At 35.8% G+C, this 23,797-nt stretch overlaps 1 protein-coding gene across 3 annotated transcripts in view; it reads left to right on the top strand.

The window, feature by feature from the left end:
* LOC128645807 (signal transducer and activator of transcription 5B) overlaps positions 1 to 18,463 on the top strand; it is a 981,630-nt gene extending 963,167 nt beyond the window's left edge. For all 3 annotated transcript variants that reach the window (XM_053699073.1, XM_053699081.1, XM_053699087.1), the window contains one exon: positions 5,589 to 18,463. In XM_053699073.1, coding sequence (XP_053555048.1) covers positions 5,589 to 5,718 — 130 coding nt within the window. In that variant the 3' untranslated portion in view covers positions 5,719 to 18,463. The remainder of the gene's footprint in view (positions 1 to 5,588) is intronic.
* The last annotated feature ends 5,334 nt before the right edge of the window (positions 18,464 to 23,797 follow it).

Here is a 23,797-nt window from a genome sequence, read left to right as displayed (position 1 = left end):
TCTTTCCAAGGTGGTATTTATGGATGCTATTAACCAAGAAATTGTGGTTTATTCTTAATACCGACTAAAAATTCAATGGAGCATCTTCTTCACAATCTTGATGTAGTGAGGGCATTAACATTTTATGTTGATATCCACAATTCAATTGTATTAGCCAGAAAATTAGTTTTGCGAACATGGTTAAAGAAGCACCAATGAACGTTTATTAGATTGAAAAATACCTTAATGCAGCAATTACATGGAATAAATGATTTTATGAAAAAGTGGGAGCCTTTTTTACTCACTCTTCAACCATACATACAAAGACAAATTTTATATCCTTTTAGAAACTGACTATGAAGGGCAAGTGGGCAATAGATTTTGCTGAGGTGGTAAAATGGATGGGTTGCCTTATAGTCATGACTGGTTAAAAGAGGAGATTGGCACCCTGGGAAAACTATAGAAAGTTTATGACAAATTTTTGTTGTTCTGTTATTTTTGTTTGTATTAGTGTTGGTTACTATTTTCTTTTATAATGTAAAATTAGTTGATTGGGACAAGTTTTTCTAACTATTGCCTCTTATCTACAGCAAACACAGGATGTTGAAATGCCTCACTTGAGGGTTTTAGGTTTCAATGTGATAATGACTTTTTTCAGTGTCTTGAAAATCCTTTTCAACGTGTACTGTACGTATGATTGTTCACTTGTCCTGCAACTGCTATAAATAAAGTTAGTTAAAAAAATCTATGTTGAAGCTACTGCAGTAACTTTAGCCACCAGGCTTAAGGCCTTTATTCAAAAGGTATATATGGAAGTGGGAAAAACTCCCCCCTGAGCACATTACTGCTCATTGCACTAGGGCAGTTGATATTTCTTGGGCCATTCGCCATGAAGCTTTTATACCAGGCCAGATATGCAAAGTGACTTCTTGGTCTTCTTTACACACTTTCACAAAATGTTACTACTTCGACGTGTATGCCTCTTAAGAGGCAGTTTTTGGCAGGAAAGTACTACAGGCCGCAATTCTGGTCAGTGTCAATCCGGCCTTAACTGTATTGTCCCCCCTTAATCATGGTGGTCTCCTGGACTTATCTGCTTGAGTATAAGATCCCTCATGTGTCGATCTTGTGGACTCTCACCATCTTATGAAAGAAAACAAAATTTATGCTTACCTGATCATTTCACTTATTTCATGGTGGGAGTCCACAAGCCTGTCCTTTTCTGTGTAGCCAGCAGTATGTGTTTAAAGAAACCGAATAATGCAAAAAAATAAATGCTGTTATTCATTAGACCATATAATGTTTGCATTAAAGGAATAGTCTAGTCAAAATTAATATTTGATGATTCAGATAGAGCATGCAATTTTAAGCAACTTTCTAATTTACTCCTATTAGCAATTTTTCTTACTTCTCTTGGTATCTTTATTTAAAAAAGCAAGATTGTAAGCATAGGCGCAAGCCCATTTTTGGTTCAGCACCTGGGTAGCACTTTCTGATTAGTGTCTAAATGTAGCCTCCAATCAGCAAGCTTTACCCAGATGCTGAACCAAAAATGGGCCAGCTTCTAAGCTTACATTCAAATAAAGATATCAAGAGAATGAAGAAAATGATAATAGGAGTAAATTGGAAATTTGCTTAAAATTGCATGCTCTTTCTGAATCATGAAAGTTTAATTTTGATAAGACTATCCCTTTAATGCACTTTCCTAATCAGTGGGTTCATCACAATCTTGCCTTGTTTTTGACAGATAAGGCCAGAACAGTCAGTGTCTTTTTCCAGTGATCACAATCCTAAAATGCTTTTGCCATTAATACTCCTGGAGTTTGTTAATCTCCTGATTTGGTAATCCAAGACCCAAATGTCCTGGATTAAGGACAAACACATTACCGATTCTGGAGGTTTTGCGATGACATCACAGGTTGGGTCTGAATGTTGATTGATCTTTTTTATAGTTTGTAGCAATGCTAATGGCTGACATGCATGCAATAGCCTGTTGTGCTCCACAATCATAGACATGTGTCTGTATGTCTCTCTAAGGGTTATTGATTTTGCTAATTGATATAATTTTTATTGATTTGAGCAAGTAGCGCTTGTGTCTGTTTGGTCACATTGCTTCCTAATATAATCCAATATGGAGATACTCAGTGACCATTTTAAAAGTGATGACCTGAGTTTATCAAGTCCTTTTAGCTGTGGAATGTGATGAGTACAAATGGCCTAGAATTTGAATTGCGTTCAGAAAAAAAGAAGACACAGAGTAGAAACAGGAATTGCAAGATGTAGCTTGTATATAAGAAGAAGTAGGAAGTCCAAATTGTAACCTTTCTATAATAAGAAGTATAAAGTACAAGCTGTAGTCTGTCTATAAGAAGAAGTATAAAGTGCAAGCTGTAGCCTGTCTATAAGAAGAAGTATAAAGTGCAAACTGTAGCCTGTCTATAAGAAGAAGTATAAAGTGCAAGCTGTAGCCTGTCTATAAGAAGAAGTATAAAGTGCAAACTGTAGCCTGTCTATAAGAAGAAGTATAAAGTGCAAGCTGTAGCCTGTCTATAAGAAGAAGTATAAAGTGAAAGCTGTAGCCTGTCTATAAGAAGAAGTATAAAATGCAAGTTGTAGCCTGTCTATAAGAAGAAGTATAAAGTTCAAGTTGTAGCCTGTCTATAAGAAGAAGTATAAAGTGCAAGCTGTAGCCTGTCTATAAGAAGAAGTATAAAGTGCAAGCTGTAGCCTGTCTATAAGAAGAAGTATAAAGTGCAAGCTGTAGCCTGTCTATAAGAAGAAGTATAAAGTGCAAGCTGTAGCCTGTCTATAAGAAGAAGTATAAAGTGCAAGCTGTAGCCTGTCTATAAGAAGAAGTATAAAGTGCAAGCTGTAGCCTGTCTATAAGAAGAAGTATAAAGTGCAAGCTGTAGCCTGTCTATAAGAAGAAGTATAAAGTGCAAGTTGTAGCCTGTCTATAAGAAGAAGTATAAAGTGCAAGTTGTAGCCTGTCTATAAGAAGAAGTATAAAGTGCAAGCTGTAGCCTGTCTATAAGAAGAAGTATAAAGTGCAAGCTGTAGCCTGTCTATAAGAAGAAGTATAAAGTGCAAGCTGTAGCCTGTCTATAAGAAGAAGTATAAAGTGCAAGCTGTAGCCTGTCTATAAGAAGAAGTATAAAGTGCAAGCTGTAGCCTGTCTATGAGAAGTATAAAGTGCAAACTGTAGCCTGTCTATGAGAAGAAGTATAAAGTGCAAGCTGTAGCTTGTCTATAAGAAGATATATAAAGTGCAAAATGTAGCCTGTCTATAAGAAGATATATAAAGTGCAAAATGTAGCCTGTCTATAAGAAGAAATAGGAAGTGCAAACTGTAGGCTATCTATAAGAAGAAATATAAAGTGCAAACTGTAGCCTGTCTATAAGAAGAAATAGGAAGTGCAAACTGTAGGCTATCTATAAGAAGAAATAGGAAGTGCAAACTGTAGTCTGTCTATGTAAAAGGAACAACAAACTGTAGTCTGTCTGTGTAAGAGGATAAGCAAACTGTAGTCTGTCTGTGTAAGAGGATAAGCAAACTGTAGTCTGTCTATATAAGAGGAACAGCAAACTGTAGTCTGTCTGTGTAAAAGGATAAGCAAACTCTAGTCCGTCTGTGTAAAAGGAACAGCAAACTGTAGTCTGTCTGTGTAAGGAGATAAGCAAACTGTAGTCTGTCTGTGTAAAAGGAACAGCAAACTGTAGTCTGTGTAAAAGGAACAGCAAACTGTAGTCTGTCTATGTAAAAGGATAAACAAAGTGTAGTCTGTCTCTGTAAAAGAAACAGTAAACTGTAGTCTGTCTGTGTTAAAGGATAAACAAACTGTAGTCTGTCTATGTAAAAGGATAAGCAAACTGTAGTCTGTCTATGTAAAAGGATAAGCAAACTGTAGTCTCTCTATGTAAAAGTAACAGCAAACTGTAGTCTGTCTGTGTAAGAGGTTAAGCAAACTGTAGTCTGTCTATGTAAAAGGATAAGCAAACTGTAGTCTGTCTGTGTAATAGGATAAGCAAACTGTAGTCTGTCTGTGTAAAAGGATAAGCAAACTGTAGTCTGTCTGTGTAAAAGGATAAGCAAACTGTAGTCTGACTATGTAAAAGGATAAGCAAACTGTAGTCTGTCTGTGTAAGAGGATAAGAAAACTGTAGTCTGTCTGTGTAAGAGGATAAGCAAACTGTAGTCTGTCTGTGTAAGATGATAAGCAAACTGTAGCCTATCTATGTAAGAGGAACAGCAAACTGTAGTCTGTCTGTGTAAAATGAACAGCAAACTGTAGTCTATGTAAAAGGAACAGCAAACTGTAGTCTGTCTGTGTTAAAGGATAAGCAAACTGAAGTCTGTGTAAAAGGAACAGCAAACTGTAGTCTGTCTGTGTAAAAGGATAAGCAATCTGTAGTCTGTCTGTGTAAAAAGGATCAGCAAACTTTAGTCTGTCTATGTAAAAGGATAAGCAAACTGTAGTATGTCTGTGTAAAAGGAACAGCAAACTGTAGTCTGTCTATGTAAAAGGAACAGCAAACTGTAGTCTGTCTGTGTAAAAGGATAAGCAAACTGTAGTCTGTCTGTGTAAGAGGATAAGCAAACTGTAGTCTGTCTATGTAAAAGGATAAGCAATCTATAGTCTGTCTGTGTAAAAAGGATCAGCAAACTTTAGTCTGTCTATGTAAAAGGATAAGCAAACTGTAGTCTGTCTGTGTAAAAGGATAAGCAAACTGTAGTCTGTCTGTGTAAGAGGATAAGCAAACTGTAGTCTGACTGTGTAAAAGGATAAGCAAACTGTAGTCTGTCTGTGTAAAAGGATAAGCAAACTGTAGTCTGTCTGTGTAAAAGGATAAGCAAACTGTAGTCTGTCTGTGTAAGAGGATAAGCAAACTGTAGTCTGTCTGTGTAAGAGGATAAGCAAACTGTAGTCTGTCTGTGTAAAAGGATAAGCAAACTGTAGTCTGTCTGTGTAAGAGGTTAAGCAAACTGTAGTCTTTCTGTGTAAAAGGATAAGCAAACTGTAGTCTGTCTGTGTAAGAGGATAAGCAAACTGTAGTCTGTCTGTGTAAGAGGATAAGCAAACTGTAGTCTGTCTGTGTAAGAGGATAAGCAAACTGTAGTCTGTCTGTGTAAAAGGATAAGCAAACTGTAGTCTGTCTGTGTAAGAGGTTAAGCAAACTGTAGTCTTTCTGTGTAAAAGGATAAGCAAACTGTAGTCTGTCTGTGTAAGAGGATAAGCAAACTGTAGTCTGTCTGTGTAAGAGGATAAGCAAACTGTAGTCTGTCTGTGTAAGAGGATAAGCTAACTGTAGTCTGTCTGTGTAAGAGGATAAGCAAACTGTAGTCTGTCTGTGTAAGAGGATAAGCTAACTGTAGTCTGTCTGTGTAGAAGGATAAGCAAACTGTAGTCTGTCTGTGTAAGAGGAACAGCAAATTGTAGTCTGTCTTTAAGAAGAAACAGGAGGTGTATGTATAAAGAGAAATTGAAAGTGAAGACTGTAGCGTTTCTAAAAAAAAAACAGATATGAGCTATAGTGCCCCCTCTGTGTTTATTGAATGCAGGTCTCTGTTTTATTCCATACATTAATTTCCTGCTCCTTCTAATATTTAGCCCAGACTCGGTGCTTGATCCTGACGGAGAGTTTGACCTTGATGACAGCATGGATGTAGCCCGGCATGTTGAGGAGCTTCTACGGAGACCCATGGACAACAACCAGTGGATACCACATGCTCAGTCTTGACTTGGTCCTCACAACCCCAAATACCTCCATTTGGAGGAAAATGTTCAGAATGTGAATTGTTTTTCACCCAAATTCATTTTGGTATTTTGTGCATGATAAATTCAAGTGTTTTTTTTTTTTTTTTTTTTTTTTTTTTTTAAATTTTATATTTTCTGGTACAGTTTTATTATTAAGCCCCATCCCCTCTCAAATCCCCCTCATATTGCATTTTTAAAGACATTTTCTTTTCTTTACTTTTTTTTTCTTCTATGACTTGTTTTTTCCCAAGGGACATTTTTGTGGTCTCTAAATGTTGTCACGGGTGCAATCCCTTATAGAAAACCAAAGTAAGCTTATTACTTGTCAATCATGTTTACTTAGAATTTTTTTCTCCCTCTCCAAGGGTAAAGGAATAAGAAAGATAATATAAGAAAATATTACTCAGGCTTTAGAGACAAGTTTTAAACACAAATATATTTAAGATAAATATATATACTTCAATATATATATATATATTTATAAATAGAATTTAACCTATCTGATCTGTAGTCCCTTTTTCCATATGAGAAGAATAGCACTGCTTGAGAGGAAAAAAACAATTGCATGCTTTAGCATTCTCTTGTTTTCTCTTTACATAGAGAAAGCTGTAACTTCATCTGGATATTTGGCAGCAGATAATGAGTCCTTTTGTAGCTAATCAGGCTGACATGTTTGTTATTTTTATGTGTTGTATGCATAAGAAATATGAAACACAAAGATCAATTCAGGGATATTCAGAGGGTTTGTGTGTGTCATTTGTGCGTGTGTTTGTGTGTATAGGGTGTAAACAATTAGCTTTGTAAAATTCCCCAATTTAAGTAAAAAAAATTATATAAAAATATTCTGTATATTAAAAACATGCTGAACATGTGATGCTGTAAGCCCATGCACAAATAAACCTTTATTATGAAAATATGCACTAGCTTTTATCCACTTGAGCCATGTTTTAGCCGATTACACTAACTTCATTGTTAATGATGGACATTTCCAGGTCTGATAGCATTGTATGGAAGGCATCACGTAAAAAAAAAGTGTCTCCTTGGCACAGTCCACCTGGATCTTTAAAGATTTCACAGGAATTCACATCCACTTTCACAAGTTTGTTATACAAGGATGTAAGGTATTTATTGTTACATTGTATAATTGTACCTATAATGTCATATGCCATTTAATATTTTGTATTCAAATAGTTGCTAATACCAATTGGGACAATATTTTAACACCTGCTCCCCTTCCTTTTTGATCAAGCCAGTTGCTAGACCTTTTTTTCCAATGTTAAACTCACACTCATTGAACCATATCAGTACACATGGGTATATGGCCTCTGACTGATGGAATATGTAGCGATGCATCAAGTTTAAGGAGATAGAGACCTCCACATATACTATTCTCCTTTCTTCTAAAGTTAGTTAACCTTGTGTGTATTTGAAGTAAGGTAAACTGAGATGAAGCTGTGCTCCAGCAGAAGTGTTTGTTATTTAGTACAGACTAAGAAACAAGGTTTGACCCCTCTTGGTACAGAATACACTATTCTGCAACTGGAATAGACCAACGGTTCCTTATAGTTCTACTCACAGACTACTGTTGGAGACCATATCTGTGACCTTGCAAGTAGTTTAATTTACAGGCTCTTTGATTATCCCTTGGGCTTTCTCATTGGAAATATTAACCATGGCTATATTTTAGAGTGTAGGTAGGATAATGTCAGTGATTATTCCATTTGTATACTGTGCTAAATCAGGTGGACCAGTACAGTTTCAAAATACTTTGAAAATCAGGTTGTTTGGTCCTTTTTTTATGGTAATTGAAAGGATAATGGGTCTACATGTATCCCTTCATTTTCATTGTTGTTCTTTTCATAACCAATTGCTAGTTGTTTCCATAAATGTATTTTGCTATCCCTAAATGTTTGGCACATGCTAAGTAGATGTCATTTTTAACAAAGTAACGTGCTTTTAATAGTGGTTATACTGTTAACCTGCTATTGTTGTCTTTTGGCCCAGAACCAGCAGTTCAGTCAGTGAGCAATCCATGGCATGGCTTATGACATGTCTACTGGCTATAGCCTTAGCAGATTTGTGTCTAATAATTAAAAGATTGCCGGCATGGAAAAAAATCAAACAAAATCTTTGGGGGATTTTTTTAATGCATTTATTTATCCTTCACATCCATATAAATATTTCTCCATTTAAATCTGCCTTTATTACATTTTTGAGGGACTGACCTTGCAGTACTGACAAAACTTAGATAAGTATGGCAGAGTGGAAGACTTAGATCATCTGGCCCTAAGGCTGAAATGCCTATTAAGAAATTGCATTATCCCAATAATGTTTTTAAAAGATTTTTCAACATGCATTTGATTGCATATACTTTAGAATTAAATTTTATTTGGATAACTTATTACTTCTGTATTATTGTGTTTTATATTATAGATATTATTATAGATATAAGGCTAGATTACAGTGGCATGCTAAAGTTAGCACAGGTTGCAATAAGCAATATCACAACTGCGCGTATATTACAAGTTGAAAGTAAACAGTATGCTCGACCACAAACATAATTTTGCTAACGTGAATGAAAACCTAGCGTAAACTGTAATGGGTAAAAAAAAAAAAAAATGTGCACCAAACACAACATAAGTACAATAAAATAAAGTGTTACACTCATGTATACAGTTTCTAATACAATAAAAAAATATTCATATGAATATTTATAAAAAGTTTTATATAAGGGTTAAAATATGATATATGAAAAGGTGTTTGACTGGAAAGGGCTATAATGTATGTTTATGAATGTGTGTGTGTGTGTATATATATATATATATATATATATATATATATATATATATATACACACACAATTTGGAGCCCTTTCCAGTGAAATACCTTAGAGGTTAGAAAATCATTTTAAATCAATTTTAATATTTCGTAACGTGTTTGAATATGTTTTTCTGTATGTGTGTGTATGTATATATATATATACACATACATACAAAAAATAACACTCTCTGGATTTAAGCACAGAAAAAGGTTTATTCAGTGAGGATTCAGGGTTTACACCCCTTCCTCAGACCTGAGAAAAGGGTGTACACCTCGAAAGGTCACTGAATAAAGCTTTGCTGTGCTTAAATCCAGAGAGTGTTATTTTTTGGATAAATAGTTGACTACTTCTGCACCCAGGTTCTTTGCATTCCTGCTGATGAGAGTGTGCCTAATCGTATTGGTATACATATATATCATTTAAAAATAAAAAAGAACATTTTCTGTTCTGTGAAGGACTTTGTAATGTAAAATATTCATAACTACCTTTTAGTGCTGTAGGTCTAACGCGGTGTCAGGTTAGTGTGCAAGCTAAGTTCGTTTTTTGGGGGGTTTTGTTCTGAGCTCTCCATCAAAGTTTACGTGGAGAAGAATTTAGCACACCTCAGGTTTCGCTCAAGCACAGACAATTTACTTTAAACTTGTAATATGTGTGCTAACTCACGTGCATTAAAAGTTTATTTGAGCAGTGTTTGCGCACAGACGGAAACAAAATTAGCGCCCTTCTTGTAATCTGGCTAATATTGGCTGTTGTTTTAAATGAATCACGATATTTTATTATGTGTAACATAACAACAGATTTTGATTGGTTGAAGGTAAGAGGGTGGAGGGTGCATATTCCTTGTGCAATTAATTGCCATTAATTGCATAGTGGTACAGTGTTTGTTGACAGCCACACTGGGGCTAGTTTGCCTTTGTCTGATCACACATAATACTTTTCCCTTTCGTTTAACTGCCCCTTACACTTGTCTCAAATAATGTGTCTCTGTCATCTACTGAAGTTCTTTCTCAATTGGTGGTTGATGACAGAAGTTGACCAAGGGAAGTGGTGCTTCGCTGGCCAACATGAAATGTAATCTCCACTGATGTCAATCTTGTAGGTAGTGACTTGTGTTAAGATCAATTCAAGGCTTAGGGAAAGAGAGTCCTCTCCCCATAAAAGTTTAGGGCTCGGGGCTGTGTTTCTGGCTTTAAAGACCTGGCAACCCCTTGATCATTAGTGTTCATGATTATCAGACTACATGATGGAGGTTGCATATGACAGGTTTCATTGCAGGCTTGCAATGAAAGAAGCTGCAGGTATTCCCTATCAGGCAGAATCCATATCAGAGTGATATCTCCCACCAAAGTTGTTTTTCTTCATGGAAATGGCAACAGGTAAAAGATACAAGAATTGCATTTTTGCAAGAAGGCCATGTAGTCTGCCTTGCATACAATTCCGATTTATCCTAGCTTTGTGAAGGAATAATCTAGATTTTATTAAAGAGACAGAGACGATAATTTTGCATAAGACTTTTCCTTTACTGCTCAACAGCCATTCAATTTAACAATAAATAGTTTAAACATTTAACATAGAAATCACAGAAATTATTATACTGACCAATGAAATACAACCCTTGATCGTGTGATCTAAAGCAGACCAATCAGAAAAGTTCATTCTGATATAAACTGTCCACATAGTATCCCAACTGCCTCTTTGAACTTTGGTGCTTGAGAAGAAAAAGTTGCACAAATAAGTACATAAACCGAAACAAAAAACAGGAACCAGAAAAAAATAGAGAAAAAACATGAAACATAGTCCATCAGACGAAACTTAAAAAGGATGAAATCCTGAAGAACTGAAAGATAATCCACCACTTGAATCTTAATCTTGAAGATTAAAACTTGGATGAGTGAAAAGTTCAAAATCCTGAATAAGAAGGACCTGGAGATATAATGATATATAAAATAATTATCCAAATTTAAATATATACAAACAGGCTAAGAATATAGGAAGGGAAAATAATCGTCTCTGTCTCTTTAATAAAATCTAGATTATTCATTCACAAAGATAGGATAATCTGAATTATATTACAAGGACAGAGACTCATATTTTGCAAGTTTAAAGCTAAACATAAAATATCAATGTAATAAACATTGGGGTATAGACTTAATAGGTTTAAAATAAAATTGTCTAAAAACTAAATCTGAAGACCAGTCGGCGGCATTTAGAATTTCTCGAAGAGATGCTGATTTACAAAAAGCTTTAGAAGCAGCAGCTACTCTTATAGAATGAAAAGAAAAAGATTTACCAATACCTGCTTCACTCATGACCCATTTAATCCATCTACTAATGGAAGTGGAAGAAACAGGAAGGTGAGGAGGTGAAAAAGAAATTAAAAGTTGATTAGAGGAAGAATAATTTCTAAATGAAGTAGTACGTTTTTCATATTCCTTGAGACAAAGTACCACACACAAAAGGGAGCGATCAGAAAAATAAGGATAAAAGATGGAGGAAGACATAGATTTAGTTCTTCTAGAAATATTAAAAACAACACCTTGAGGTGAAAACATTTTAGACGAAAAATCTATAGCCTTTACATCAGAAACCCTTCTGCAATATAATAGATAAAGTAGAGTTGCAAGTTTGCAAGTAAGTTGTTTAAGAGAAAGTAATTAATTACAAGGCCAGGATTGAAAAAGAGAAAATATTAAACATCCCAGAAAGAAGAATATTTAGCAGAAGGAGGTCTCTTTTTAATAGATTTCATAAGTCTAGAAATATAAATATGTTGACCTATAGGAGAATTATTAATCAATTCATTTTCAGCAGAAATAGCCAATCTATAAACATTAATAGATCTATAAGCTAAACCTGTGTCAAATAGAGAAGTTAGCAAATTTAAAATTTCATTTAAAGGAACTGAAAAGGGATCTAAATGTCTTTCACAGCACCAGCTAGACAATTTAGACCAAAAGGATAAGTAACATTTCTTAGTTCCTGGTGCCCAGGAGTCTTATAACAATGATTTAGCTGCTGAAGAAAGACCTTCGGAAGCCCAGGATCCCCTGAACTTGTCCATGCAATAAGTTGAAGAGAACCTTGAAGTACTAGGTTGTGAAAATCTCCGTTTGGATCTGACAGAAGGTAAGGAACAAGAGGTAAAAGAAGAAGAGAAAGATCCTGATTCATAAGAAGTATATCTTCTAAATATATGATTAGACAAACACCTCTTAGTCTCAACCAAGCTATGACTGGTTTTAAGATTTTGGTGAAAACCCAAGGAGCAGAGGACAGGCCAAAGGGGAGACAGGTAAACTGCCAAATAGAATCTTTCCAGACAAATCGAAGAAATTTGTGATGAGAGGGATGAACAGGGACTGTTAAATAAGCATCTGTTAAATCCAGTCTTACTAACCAGTCTTTGTCCATAAGACAATCCCTCAGCAGATGAATTCCTTCCATCTTGAAATGGTTGTAAGAAAGAAAGGCATTCAGATTCCTCAGATTTATCACAGGGTGAAAGTATTCTTCTTTTTTTTACAATTGTTTTTGCGAAGACAATAGGATTGATAAGGAGGGGACATAAAATCTAGAAGACCTGAAATAGTCTGAATTACCCAAGCGTCTGATGTAATTAAGGCCCAATTTTTTATAAATAGGAACAATGTCCCTCCAACTTTGTGTGGGAAAAAAAGTGTGTTGTGTAAAGAGAGTAGTCTTGTCCTGTAATTGGTCTAGGGTGAGACCTTGATCTTGAGAATCTTGGGGTCCAGGAGCGTTGTCTTGAGGGAAACAAATTTGTGAGGGATGGGTTTGGAGGAGGGAATTGCTGAAATTGAGGTCTGTTACTGAAGTATGGACGACCGGGAAAACAACCTCTTCCTTTCCCGGCCCATTCAAAAACACGACTTGGTTGGTTATAAAAGATTTTCTGTGGAAGTTTTAACCTTGTTTAATGAATTAAAGGTGTTAACATAAGAATTGAGTTCTTTTAAACCCAAATTTCCAAAAAGTAAACCCTCCGCCTGAGGACCCATCCCTGTAGAGGCAAAATCCGATATCGTGGGGTCTATTTTCTATGTTGAGTAGATAATGTTGTATTAGCATCTCCTGATAAACAGATCTTTGGATCTATTGTCTTACAATATAAGGATCCAACATGGCTTTATTTACAATTGCTTCATCAGTTAATTCAAAAACTTTAGTAATTGGTCCCAAAGTATCTAAATATCTATCTTGACATGCCTTTAAAAACCTGTCAGGGCCTTACTTGAGATGAAAACTCTTGTTATTAACAAATTTAATTATATTTGCATCAATCTCAGGTGTAACAGAAGTGTTATGGGGCAAATCTGGACGAGAACACTCTGTCCTAAGGGTAGATCTTGCTTTGTTAGAAAGAGACTTCTTCATATAATGATAAGGAAACTTAGCTTCCCTCTTAGAGGGTCTCCAATTAGATGATCAAGGGTGCTGGATATCTTCTGGATCTAAATATTCCAGACCCTCATTATCAACCAATTTAACTTTAGATTTCTTATCCAATTTTTTAAGTTTTTTTAGCTTTTTTAACTTTAGGGGTATAATCAGAAGAACTACTATCTGAAAATTCTGGGGTAAAAATAGACTGCCAAGAATTATTATCAGTATCCATATTGGAGTCTGAAGACTCAGATGTAGAGACTAAGGGGCCTATCTATCAAGCTCCGAAAGGAGCTTGACGGCCCGGGTTTCTGGCGAGTCTTCAGACTCGCCAGAAACAGCAGTTATGAAGCAGCAGTCACAAAGACCGCTGCTCCATAACCCTGTCCGCCTGCTCTGATGAGGCGGTCAGGAATCGCCACAATTCAACCAGATCGAGTACGATCGGGTTGATTGACACCTCCCTGCTGGCAGCTGATTGGCCGCGAGTCTGCAGGGGGCAGCGTTGCACCAGCAGCTCTTGTGAACTGCTGGTGCAATGCTGAATACGGAGAGCGTATTGCTCTCTGCATTCAGCGAGGTCTGGCGGACCTGATCCGCACTGTTGGATCAGGTCCGCAAAACCTTTGTTAAATAGAGGCCTCTGTCTACCTTTCTCTTGGCAGCACGTTTTTTAAGGAGCAATAATCTCAGACTTTGAATCAGAATCTAAGGAAAGATGAAGAGAATCACAAGAATTATCTCTCTTGTCTGAACTATTACCTCTATTACCAACATTTTTTGTTTTAAATTTTTTAGATAAATGTTTTGTTTTTCTGGAAGCTTTCCTTGGGGAACCAGGATTTTTGACAGAATTAATAACTGTCTGAAATTGTTGTTTTAATTCTTTAATAGAACCATCAAGCATATTTTTAATAGATTGTTCTGAAAAAGAATGAGATTCTTCTTGAGATATTTTAAAATAAATAAATAATTAATAAAAACAAATAATTAATAATTAAAAGTTCATTAACAATAGAATTAAATAAATTATGGCACACAATCAATAAAACATTTTTAAAAAATTGTATTAAATAAATAAGTTATTGAAATAAACTGAGGATTTAGTATTAAGATAACAAGTCAAAAAACGTTACTATATTCTGTCTAAAATATCAACTTCTACTAAACTCAAAGCAACAAATATTGCGATCTGTCTGGAAGTCCTGTGAGGAGAAATAATGGGCGGGAGAGATGATGCAGTGCCAAAGAGAAGACAGCTGCATCACAAAATGGGGCGTGGAAGCGCGCACAGGAAACAGGAAATGTCGGACCAAAAGATACAGAAAACCGACGAAGACGCCACAACACCGAGCAGAGTACTAAGAGAGTGCATTAATGTGAAGTAAGTATAAAATTAGAGTAGAAAAACTAAACAAATAAACAAAATAAAGGGAAAATGAGCAGAAACGGAAAGAGATAAATAAATAAAATTATACCAAAAGCAGAAAAAACTTTATTGAAAATAATAAAAAAATAATGCAAATTAAAGAAAACAAGAATAAAAGTCACACAATTAATAGAGAAAAAAAACCAAACAGAATTATTATAATATACAAAATTAAATATTCACAAATATAGAGCTCACAAAATATACTTATCTTTGAGAGCAGCAAAGTTCAAAGAGGCAGTTTGGATACCATGTGGACAGTTTATAACAGAATTAACTGTTCTGATTGGTCTGCTTTAGATCACACCATACAGGGTTGTATTTCATTGGTCACTATATTCATTTATGTGATTTCTATGTTAAATGTTTAAACTATTTATTGTTACTGAATGGCTGTTGAGTAGTAAAGGAAAAGGCTTATGCAAATAATGAGTCTCTGTCCTTGTAAAAAATGCACTAAATTCTAACAGTGTGTGTGTGTGTCTACTGCAGCAGCTTTTAGTAGAAAAGTCAAACACACTGTGGTTCCTCAGACTTAGGCAATGGTTTTCTCCCCACCCTTGTCATCCCTTGAGGCCTATTAGATTTGTACCCTAAATACTAGGGTTCCATTAGGATTCAATATTGTAGCTAATTTAATTAACTTTTGGTATTGAAATAATTACATGTTGTTATTATAGCTTTATATATCATTATCCTTTATTATTTTATGTGGTTTTATGTGTATTGTTGACATTGCTATTAGTTAAACTCTACGCCAGACATCCTCAAACTTGGCCCTCCAGTGGTTTTGGACCTACATTTCCCATGATGCTCAGCCAGCTGATATGCTGGCTGAGCATCATGGGAAATGTTCCAAAACCTCTGGATGGCCAAATTTGAGAATGTCTTCTTTACGCCATTGGGATCACTTATATTATCATACCCTATATACTATGTACCTTTAAATATTTTATTGTCTACAGAGAAAGATTTTTTCAAATGATTAATCGGCTTGTATTCTGTTTCTTTAAATATAGGGGCAGGAGTATTGGAGATTTTGATCTATGATTAAGGCACCTTTGTGAGCCAAAACACAACTTTTCTTTTTATTTGCAATGCTGTCTGGTGCTTTGTGTTGAATAAAGATTTTATTTTATTTTACCTCCTGTTGCATGCCTGCTCCGCTGTTGCATTTGTGCAAGAAGGCCATATAGTCTTCCTTGCATACATTCACTAAATTATTCCAGTGTGTACTTAAGCAGCATTTAGTAGAAAAGTCAAACACACTGTGCTTCCTCAGACTTAGGCAAAGGTTTTCTTACCATCCTTGCTATCATATGGTACGTCTTTGGTACTGACTCGCCAATATTGATATGGTTCTACTAGAGTGTGAGAGAGAACCAGATTTGTAATTATTGGTTTATACATACCAATAAATTCACAATATATTACACCCTGCTTACCACTGTCATTTCTCTTTCCGCTCCCCATTGAGGTTTTTGGTTGGTCATATATAAAACAGAAAAGGTAAGGTTTTATTTAGAGGGGTACCTACTTACTCAAAGTACTAGGATGTGTTTCTACCAATTGCTGTAGTCAGAAGGCATATACTCACCACCATTCTGATATAGTTTTATGTTGGCTGTGATGAAATATCAATAAAGTATAAAACTGTTTTTGGATCTTTGGTTTACAACCTGTATCATGACAGACCTGCCTAACAGTTGTGTGTGCTTTGTCACAATATCTAATCAACTGAGCCTAAATTAGATTCCACACCTCACAATATACTGTTCAAAAATAAGAATTTATTTAAGCTAATTTGTCAGCAATGCAAATATGCACTTCGTAAGATCATATTATACTAATGTTCAAATTCAGTGGGGAGCAGGGATTTCCTCACCAATATCAGTACACAAGTCACAAACAGTATTTTTTGTCTCACAAAGTTATGTTTAAGATGTGTTAATAAACTGTGTTTTTAATTATTATATAGATAGAATTATTTTATCATTTCCTTGTGGAAAGTGGTTGTGATTTTAAGTTTAATGGCTTGAGCAACCTTCTTATGTATGCATTTATATATAAATATATTTTAAAAGCCATAAGAGGCATCGCCTTCTCCCTGTTGCATTGAAGGACTATAGTCAGTATCAGAAAATCACACACAAGCAAATATTTTACTTTTTTGTATGGTTTTTTTTCTGCCTGATTCCAAGAAATTTTAAATATTAAAGGGACACTAAACCTAAATTTGTTCTTTCATGGTTTCAATTTCAATTTTCCTTCGTTCTCTTGCTATCTTTATTTAAAAAGCAGGAATGTGATGCATAGGAGCCGGCCCATTTTTAGTTGAGAACCTGGGTTATGCTTGCTTATTGGTGACTAAATGTCAACCACAAATAAGCAAGCACTATCCATGGTGCTGAACCTAAAATGGGCTGGCTACTAAGATTTACATTCCTGCTTTTTAAAAAAAGATAGCAAGACAATGAAGAAAAATTGATAATAGGAGTAAATTAGAAAGTTGCTTAAAATGTCATCCTCTATCTGAATCATGAAAGAAAAAATGTGGGTTTAGTATCCCTTTAAGCAGGATGTATGTTTTAGTATTTTTAACCCCTTAAGGACCAGCGACGTACCCTGTATGTCACTGGCCTTTTTTTGGAACTTGATTGTTTTATAGCGCAATCTTGCCATTATCGTTGAGACTGCTCTATTCCACAAAGCCTGCTGGAGGGAGGGCATTAATAGCATGTTCTTGCTAGACTTGTGCTATTATGTCCTGAAAAAACCCTTAACGACCAGTGACATACAGGGTACATTGTGGTCATTAAGGGGTTAAGTATTACTTTTCAAGAAAGATCTACGCCAGAAATATATTTTGAAAGGGAATATAAAAATGCTTGGTATAAGACTCAAACTGGTATACAGTATATAAAGGAGCAAATAGGGACTGCAGGGAATGGCATAACTTTAGTCACATCTGTTTTCCCCCTATAATTTGTAGCATGTCTGAACTCCTCTGTGTTGTTTATTTAGTGCATCTCTTGCTTCTGTTTACTACGGTTTATATTCCTATGTATAAAAAAAAGAAGAAAAAAACACAAAAAGGAAAATATTGGAAGAAATTTTAAAAAAATACTCCACACTCTCCGGATATAGGTATACATATACAGTATGTACATATATCTTTTTAAATACAGTATGTGCAACAAAATGTTTTTGAATGTCAGCGTTTTTATCAAAAGGTTACGAGAGCAAAAACAGATTGACACACACAAGAAAAATCACACTTTCAGAGGAAATGGATTCCCACTGTTATTGACTACAGACTGCTGTGCCTTAATCATGCAGCATTTTTATCACCAGCTCAATATTAAGAATCATAAATATAGTTGCAGATTTCCCTAGAAGTATAGATATTTTGTACCATCAAGGTTTTTTGGGGGGGTTTTTAAACACTGCCTCAACTAGGGTTGGCACCTCGGCCATGTTTATTTGGACACTTATGAGTTATACATGCTGCAGGGTGTGCAGAGAGGAACATGAATAGTGCTGTTCAGTATCACTGTTTGTGTGCTGTCTAGGTTTGAGATTCATGTTCCCACCTGCACACCCTGCAGCATGTATAACTCATAAGTGTACAGGAAAACGTGACTGTGGTGGCATCCCTAGTCACAACAACACTGGTACATCTATTAAAGATGGATTTCTGGTTTAATTTAGTGCAAGAGCTCTTTCCAGAAATAAAGCCACACATTGTGATGTAGGCAACTGTAGGGGTAAAATATGCATTTTTAGCTTCTTTTTAGCTACCAACAACAGTATCCACAATCATTGGTGGTGTTCTGGTAGCAGATGACTGAATTTTAGTTGCTTTTCTAAACAGTTTTTACTATTTTTCTCTGAAATTCACATATCAGCTGTTTGAATACAAAATCAGATTTATGTTAACAGTCCATTTATTTTTTATGCCTTTCTCTTGCCCTTCATATATGCTCTTTTGATTTTTAGATGAAATCCTTTTGTGTTTTGTGCATCTGTGACTTTTATTTTGGAAATAAATTGTATTTTCCATTTAAAATAAAACGAGTTTTGTTGTTTCTAGATTAAAATAGCCAATTAAAATATAGGTTGATATTAGGTTGCTGCACACAAGTTGATGCCTTCTGATTAATTATAGCACCACAAAAACAGATGGTAATTTACAATAATAACATTTAAGGGAGATAAGTATTGTTGGCATTAGTGATGCCCTGTGTATTAAGGCTGTGACACACTGCAAGTGATGTGGTGAGAGGCGAAGCAGCTGCTTTGTTCAGCGTCACATCACTTCTGAAGTTCAAATATTTCAACTCTGAGCGCTCAGCTATGCGACCTGACGTGGCTGAGCATGCAGAGATGAAAAGGCAGCACACACTGAGCGCGCACAGCCACATCATCACGCTGCGCTCAGTGTGTCATAGCCTTTAGGGTTATATAGTGGGCCCCAATATTGTATTTTGCGTATCTCTTGCTAGAATCGTAATTAAGATCTTGCTGATACAGCTCATATATTAATGGAGTAAGTCATACAGACCTCCAAAGTGAGGGGGTGAAGGGAAAAGGCAGGTAAATTCAGGATATAAGTAATAGAATCACACTTAAGCCTAGATTACAGGTGAATCGCTATTGATAGCACAGGGTGCCCTGTCCATATCGCAACACTGCACTACAAAACGCACACAAACTGATATTACTAGTGAATAGTTAAAGATATAAACCAGAGAATATTAGCATGGCCAACATTTTTTTAGTGCACTCTATACTTCCATTGCATAGCGTGGCACATGCAAACATCGCTCATATTACAAATGGTGAGTTATGTGTAGTGTGGCAGCGCAACACATAGTAGCGCTGAAACATGTAGCATTCCTAAAAAATGTAGCATTATATATCAGTGCTCTAGCAAAAGCCAGGAGATTGCACAATAGCAAAGTTTTCACTCCACTTGTAATCTAAGCCTTAATAGGTTGAGTATGTCACACTTATGGGGTAGGTAATAGTCATGTATATTGATGGGTGGTGGATAGAATATGCACACATGTTGATGAATATTATGGTGCGTCTGAGTTCTCATGGAATGGGGTTAAGTTCTGTACTAATGCCAGTTGTGAATAATCTACTGAAGAGCTCTTACTAGCTGGAGACAGAGGTCTGATTTATAGGTTTGTTGCTTCTTTGAGCAGCAGATCTGCAGGATGACCTTTATTAAAGACAAGGGTAAGTTATTATTACAGGATTGAGCTGGCAAAGTGGTGACCAACCACCAGTTTACAATGTAGAGCTGGAACAAGTATTAGGTTTAAACACTGTATAAACAAGCATTCTGGTAAACAACAAATTGTTTATTAATTTGTGGAGAACTTGATGGGGGACTGTGTTTGGATAAGTATGACCTCCATAATAGTTCAGCTCCCTGGGTGGGTATGTGACTGAAAACAATATGTTTAATGGAGTATGAAACTCTGTATATAAAAGGTTTAGTTTGATTTTTTTTTTTGCCCTATGACAATTGGAAGTGACATTGTAGACTACACAAGCCTAACTCTGCTACACATCTCTTCCTAACTGGACTCAGCAGAAGGGATAAGGTAAACTGCAAAACAATGAATGTTCTGTTAACAAAATGACATTAGCAAGTCTTGTATACTTCAGTAACAAGTCTAGATTGGCTCCTCCAATTAACGCAAGAGGCCGGGGGTTGACCATATAAAAACAATTACAGGAAACAATGTATTATTCTTTTTAGAAAGTTTTTACGCTCAATTGGAATGTTATGTTTTTTCAAGGCTAGAGAAAAGTATTGTAATTACAATATGTTTTATCTTAATTTAAGAACATGAGAGGATGTCCTAGTATAGCAACGTAACGCATAAACAGAAAAGGGATAATTTCCTAGCAGAAGGGTTGTGGTCTATTGTAGTGTCTCAGGATGGTTTACAGACCTACCCAATGTGGTCTCCTATTTAATAGTAGATATTCAATATGCACAAATTCTAAAATTATTCCTGGGGCCAGGAGGAAGGGGTGTGGCCTTGAGGTCTTGAGGTATCTTGGGCTAAGTAATACAGATCTGTATAAAGATTTTGTTGACATCATAAGGTGAGTGATTGGGGCCTATGTAATAGTGATATAGGATAGCAAATAATGGTGGCTATGCTTACGGGCCTACATAATGATCTTGTGACTAGAAAAGAACTCTGCAATTATTATTATTATCAGGTATTTGTAGAGCGCCAACAGGTTCCGCAGTGCTAAATCAGGTAGGGAGAGAGATACAGGTATAAATATAGACACAGAAAGCAATAAATGCATGTCATTTATCTGAATAATACAACCTTACACATAGAAGGGATCCAGATGTTGGAGAGCAAAGTGACTAGTCTACATATTATTCCATCTGTGAAGGAATATATACTGATTTGGTAAACATCACACATCCACTGATTGATGGGGGGCTTATACAAATCTAAACATAGTAGGTCATGATCATAATTTTTATTATTAAAGACTAATGTTGGATATGTAATTATTTTCTAAGACTGAACTCCTAAAAGGAAAAAAAAAAACTTCTCCGTATGAACAATTACCTTGTAGCTCAAAACGACTGTGAATGAACTATTGCTAAGTAGGACAATACTCCGGAGCCTGCAAAATTCTTAAGTAGGACAGAATTTTTGATCATGAATCATTCTTCTGTTACTCACAACATCTGTGCATGCACCATTTTTTACCTCATACTTGCATGTGTGTAATTGTTCTGTAACACCAACCTCATGAGCATCATTTCACCCATCCACCATTGGTTTGTAATACAACACTCCTGCATGTGCCCTATTTTGCAACACACAATTCTTGATCATGAAACATTCATCTGCAGCAGAGAAATCCAGCCCATGCAACATTCTTTAGTAGGAAAGAATTCCCATGCATCATTTCTCTATCTAGCAAATAACATGTGCACAGTCACCATTCTTCTAAAGTGCAGAAATTTGGGATATGCACCATTCTTATGTAGCACAGAACAACTAAGAAGGCAACATTTTTCTTAAGTAGAGAACTACTGTGCATGCACCACGCTTCAGTAGGGGAAAATTCCCTAGCATGTCCTACTTTCTAGGTCAATTCTTCTATAGCCTAAAACCTTGACTCATGCACAAAGCTCCTGCATGTGTGCACTTAAAGGGACAGTCTAGGCCAAAATAAACTTTAATGATTCAGATAGAGCATGTCATTTTAAACAATTTTCCAATTTACTTTTATCACCAATTTTGCTTTGTTCACTTGGTATTCTTAGTTGAAGCTTAACCTAGGAGGTTCATATGCTAATTTCTTAGACCTTAAAGGCCACCTCTTTTCAGAATGCATTTTAACAGTTTTTCACCACTAGAGGGTGTTAGTTCACATATTTCATATAGATAACACTGTGCTCGTGCACGTGAAGTTATCTGGGAGCAGGCACTGATTGGCTAAACTGCAAGTCTGTCAACAGAACTGAAATAAGGGGGCAGTTTGCAGAGGCTTAGATACAAGATCATCACAGAGTTTAAAAGTATATTATTATAACTGTTTTAGTTATGCAAAACTGGGGAATGGGTAATAAAGGGATTATCTATCTTTTAAAACAATAAAAATTCTGGTGTAGACTGTCCCTTTAAGAGCACGAAATGTCTGCACATCCACTCTTCTTCTATAGTACAATACTATGCATGCACCATTTCACTCTCATGTCCTCATTCACTATTAATCTGAAGCCTGGAACTCCTAAGCATGCACCGATACTAAATGGAATAAAACACATCATCATGAACCATTCCTTAGTAAGAGCCTGAGTCCCTAAAGCTCTGAGTCATCTATAAAGATCCATTAGGGCTATGAGGTCTTTCACAGGACTCTCTAAAGGTAAAGACTACATTGAGATCTCTGTATCTTACTTTGGGGGTGTACCCTATATTTCTATTTGGCAGATGTGCATAGTCAAAGATTTTTGAGCACACCTGACAAACTTAAATATAGTAGGGTACACCCCTTAGTGAAATACACGGCTCTCAACATAGTCTTTAGGACCTTATAACACTGCTCAGTCAAAGATTTCTGATCTCTGGATGAGCTATAAGTAATCTGATATTTTTGGTTTGGGGGTTCATCCATCTAAACTATTCATCTATAAAGCACCAGTAAATCTTCAGGAGCAAGCTGATTAAATTAATTTTGTTGATTTACTATATTCTGTTGCTAACCTCATGGAGCTATATTGAGGCCTATTCCTTCAATACACTGGTGCTACCGCACTAGTGTCCTCATAATATCCGCTAACTAATACTGATACTATTTTTGATTTGACCCTAGAAGAGATATGTGCAGTACTAACAACAGCCTTGGGAAAAAACTAGCATCAGCTCTGTGAGGCATTGAATGTTACCAAATCAATTGATGACCTAGCTATTTATTTTGGTAGAGATGGATGCCTGCTTTGAGGAGGAGTTGGCAAAGCAGTTGACTGGGAGACAGGCTGTAAACTCCTCTGATCTGGGAAAATTCATGTTGGGCAAATAAAACTGCAACACACAAATATCTTTGTAAATGCAGATTTTTGTTTGTTGCATTTTTACTCTTACAAATCAAGCACCAAAATGAATAATTAATAAAAGCACATACCTAATAACTACTAGTTTCAATGCTAAGTAGATATTTTGTTTTAAAGGGACAGTGGATACCAGAATTTTTGTTGTTTTAAAATATAGATAATCCCTTAATTACCCATGCCCCAGTTTTGCATAACCAACACAGTTATAATAATACATGTTTAACTTCTGTGATTACCTTGTATCTAAGCCTCTGCAGACTGCCCCCTTATTTCAGTTCTTTTGACAGACTTGCATTTTAGCCAATCAGTGCTCACTCCTCTGTAAATTCACGTGCATGAGCTCAATGTTATCTATATGAAACACATGAACTATCGCCCTCTATTGGTGAAAAACTGTCAAATGCAGAGGCGGCCTTCAAGGTCTAAAAAATTAGCATATGAACCTCCTAGGATTAGCTTTCAACTAAGAATACCAAGAGAACAAAGCAAAATTGGTGATAAAAGTAAATTGGAAAGTTAAAATGACATGCCCTATTTGGACTTGACTGTCCATTTAACTATGTTTTGTTCTATATAATTGGTTCCCTAATTGTTGAGACTCACACTGGTTTCCTGGAGTCAACAGTCTTTAAGTTGATCTATAGCTCAGCTTTTAGTCTGCATGTACTGGGTACTTTTAAAGCGCGGCTAATCACCCGTAAGGGTCTCAAGGCGCTGTTTATTTTATTGACTTTGGAAGGATGAAAAGCCAAGTGGACCTCGTCAAGGATTGAACCTGCAACCCTTTGGTTGCT

This window comes from Bombina bombina, chromosome 1 (genome assembly GCF_027579735.1).
Source record: "Bombina bombina isolate aBomBom1 chromosome 1, aBomBom1.pri, whole genome shotgun sequence".
NCBI lineage: Eukaryota > Metazoa > Chordata > Amphibia > Anura > Bombinatoridae > Bombina > Bombina bombina.
Note: the sequence above shows the minus strand (reverse complement) of the source record. Positions and strands in the feature narration are given on the sequence as shown.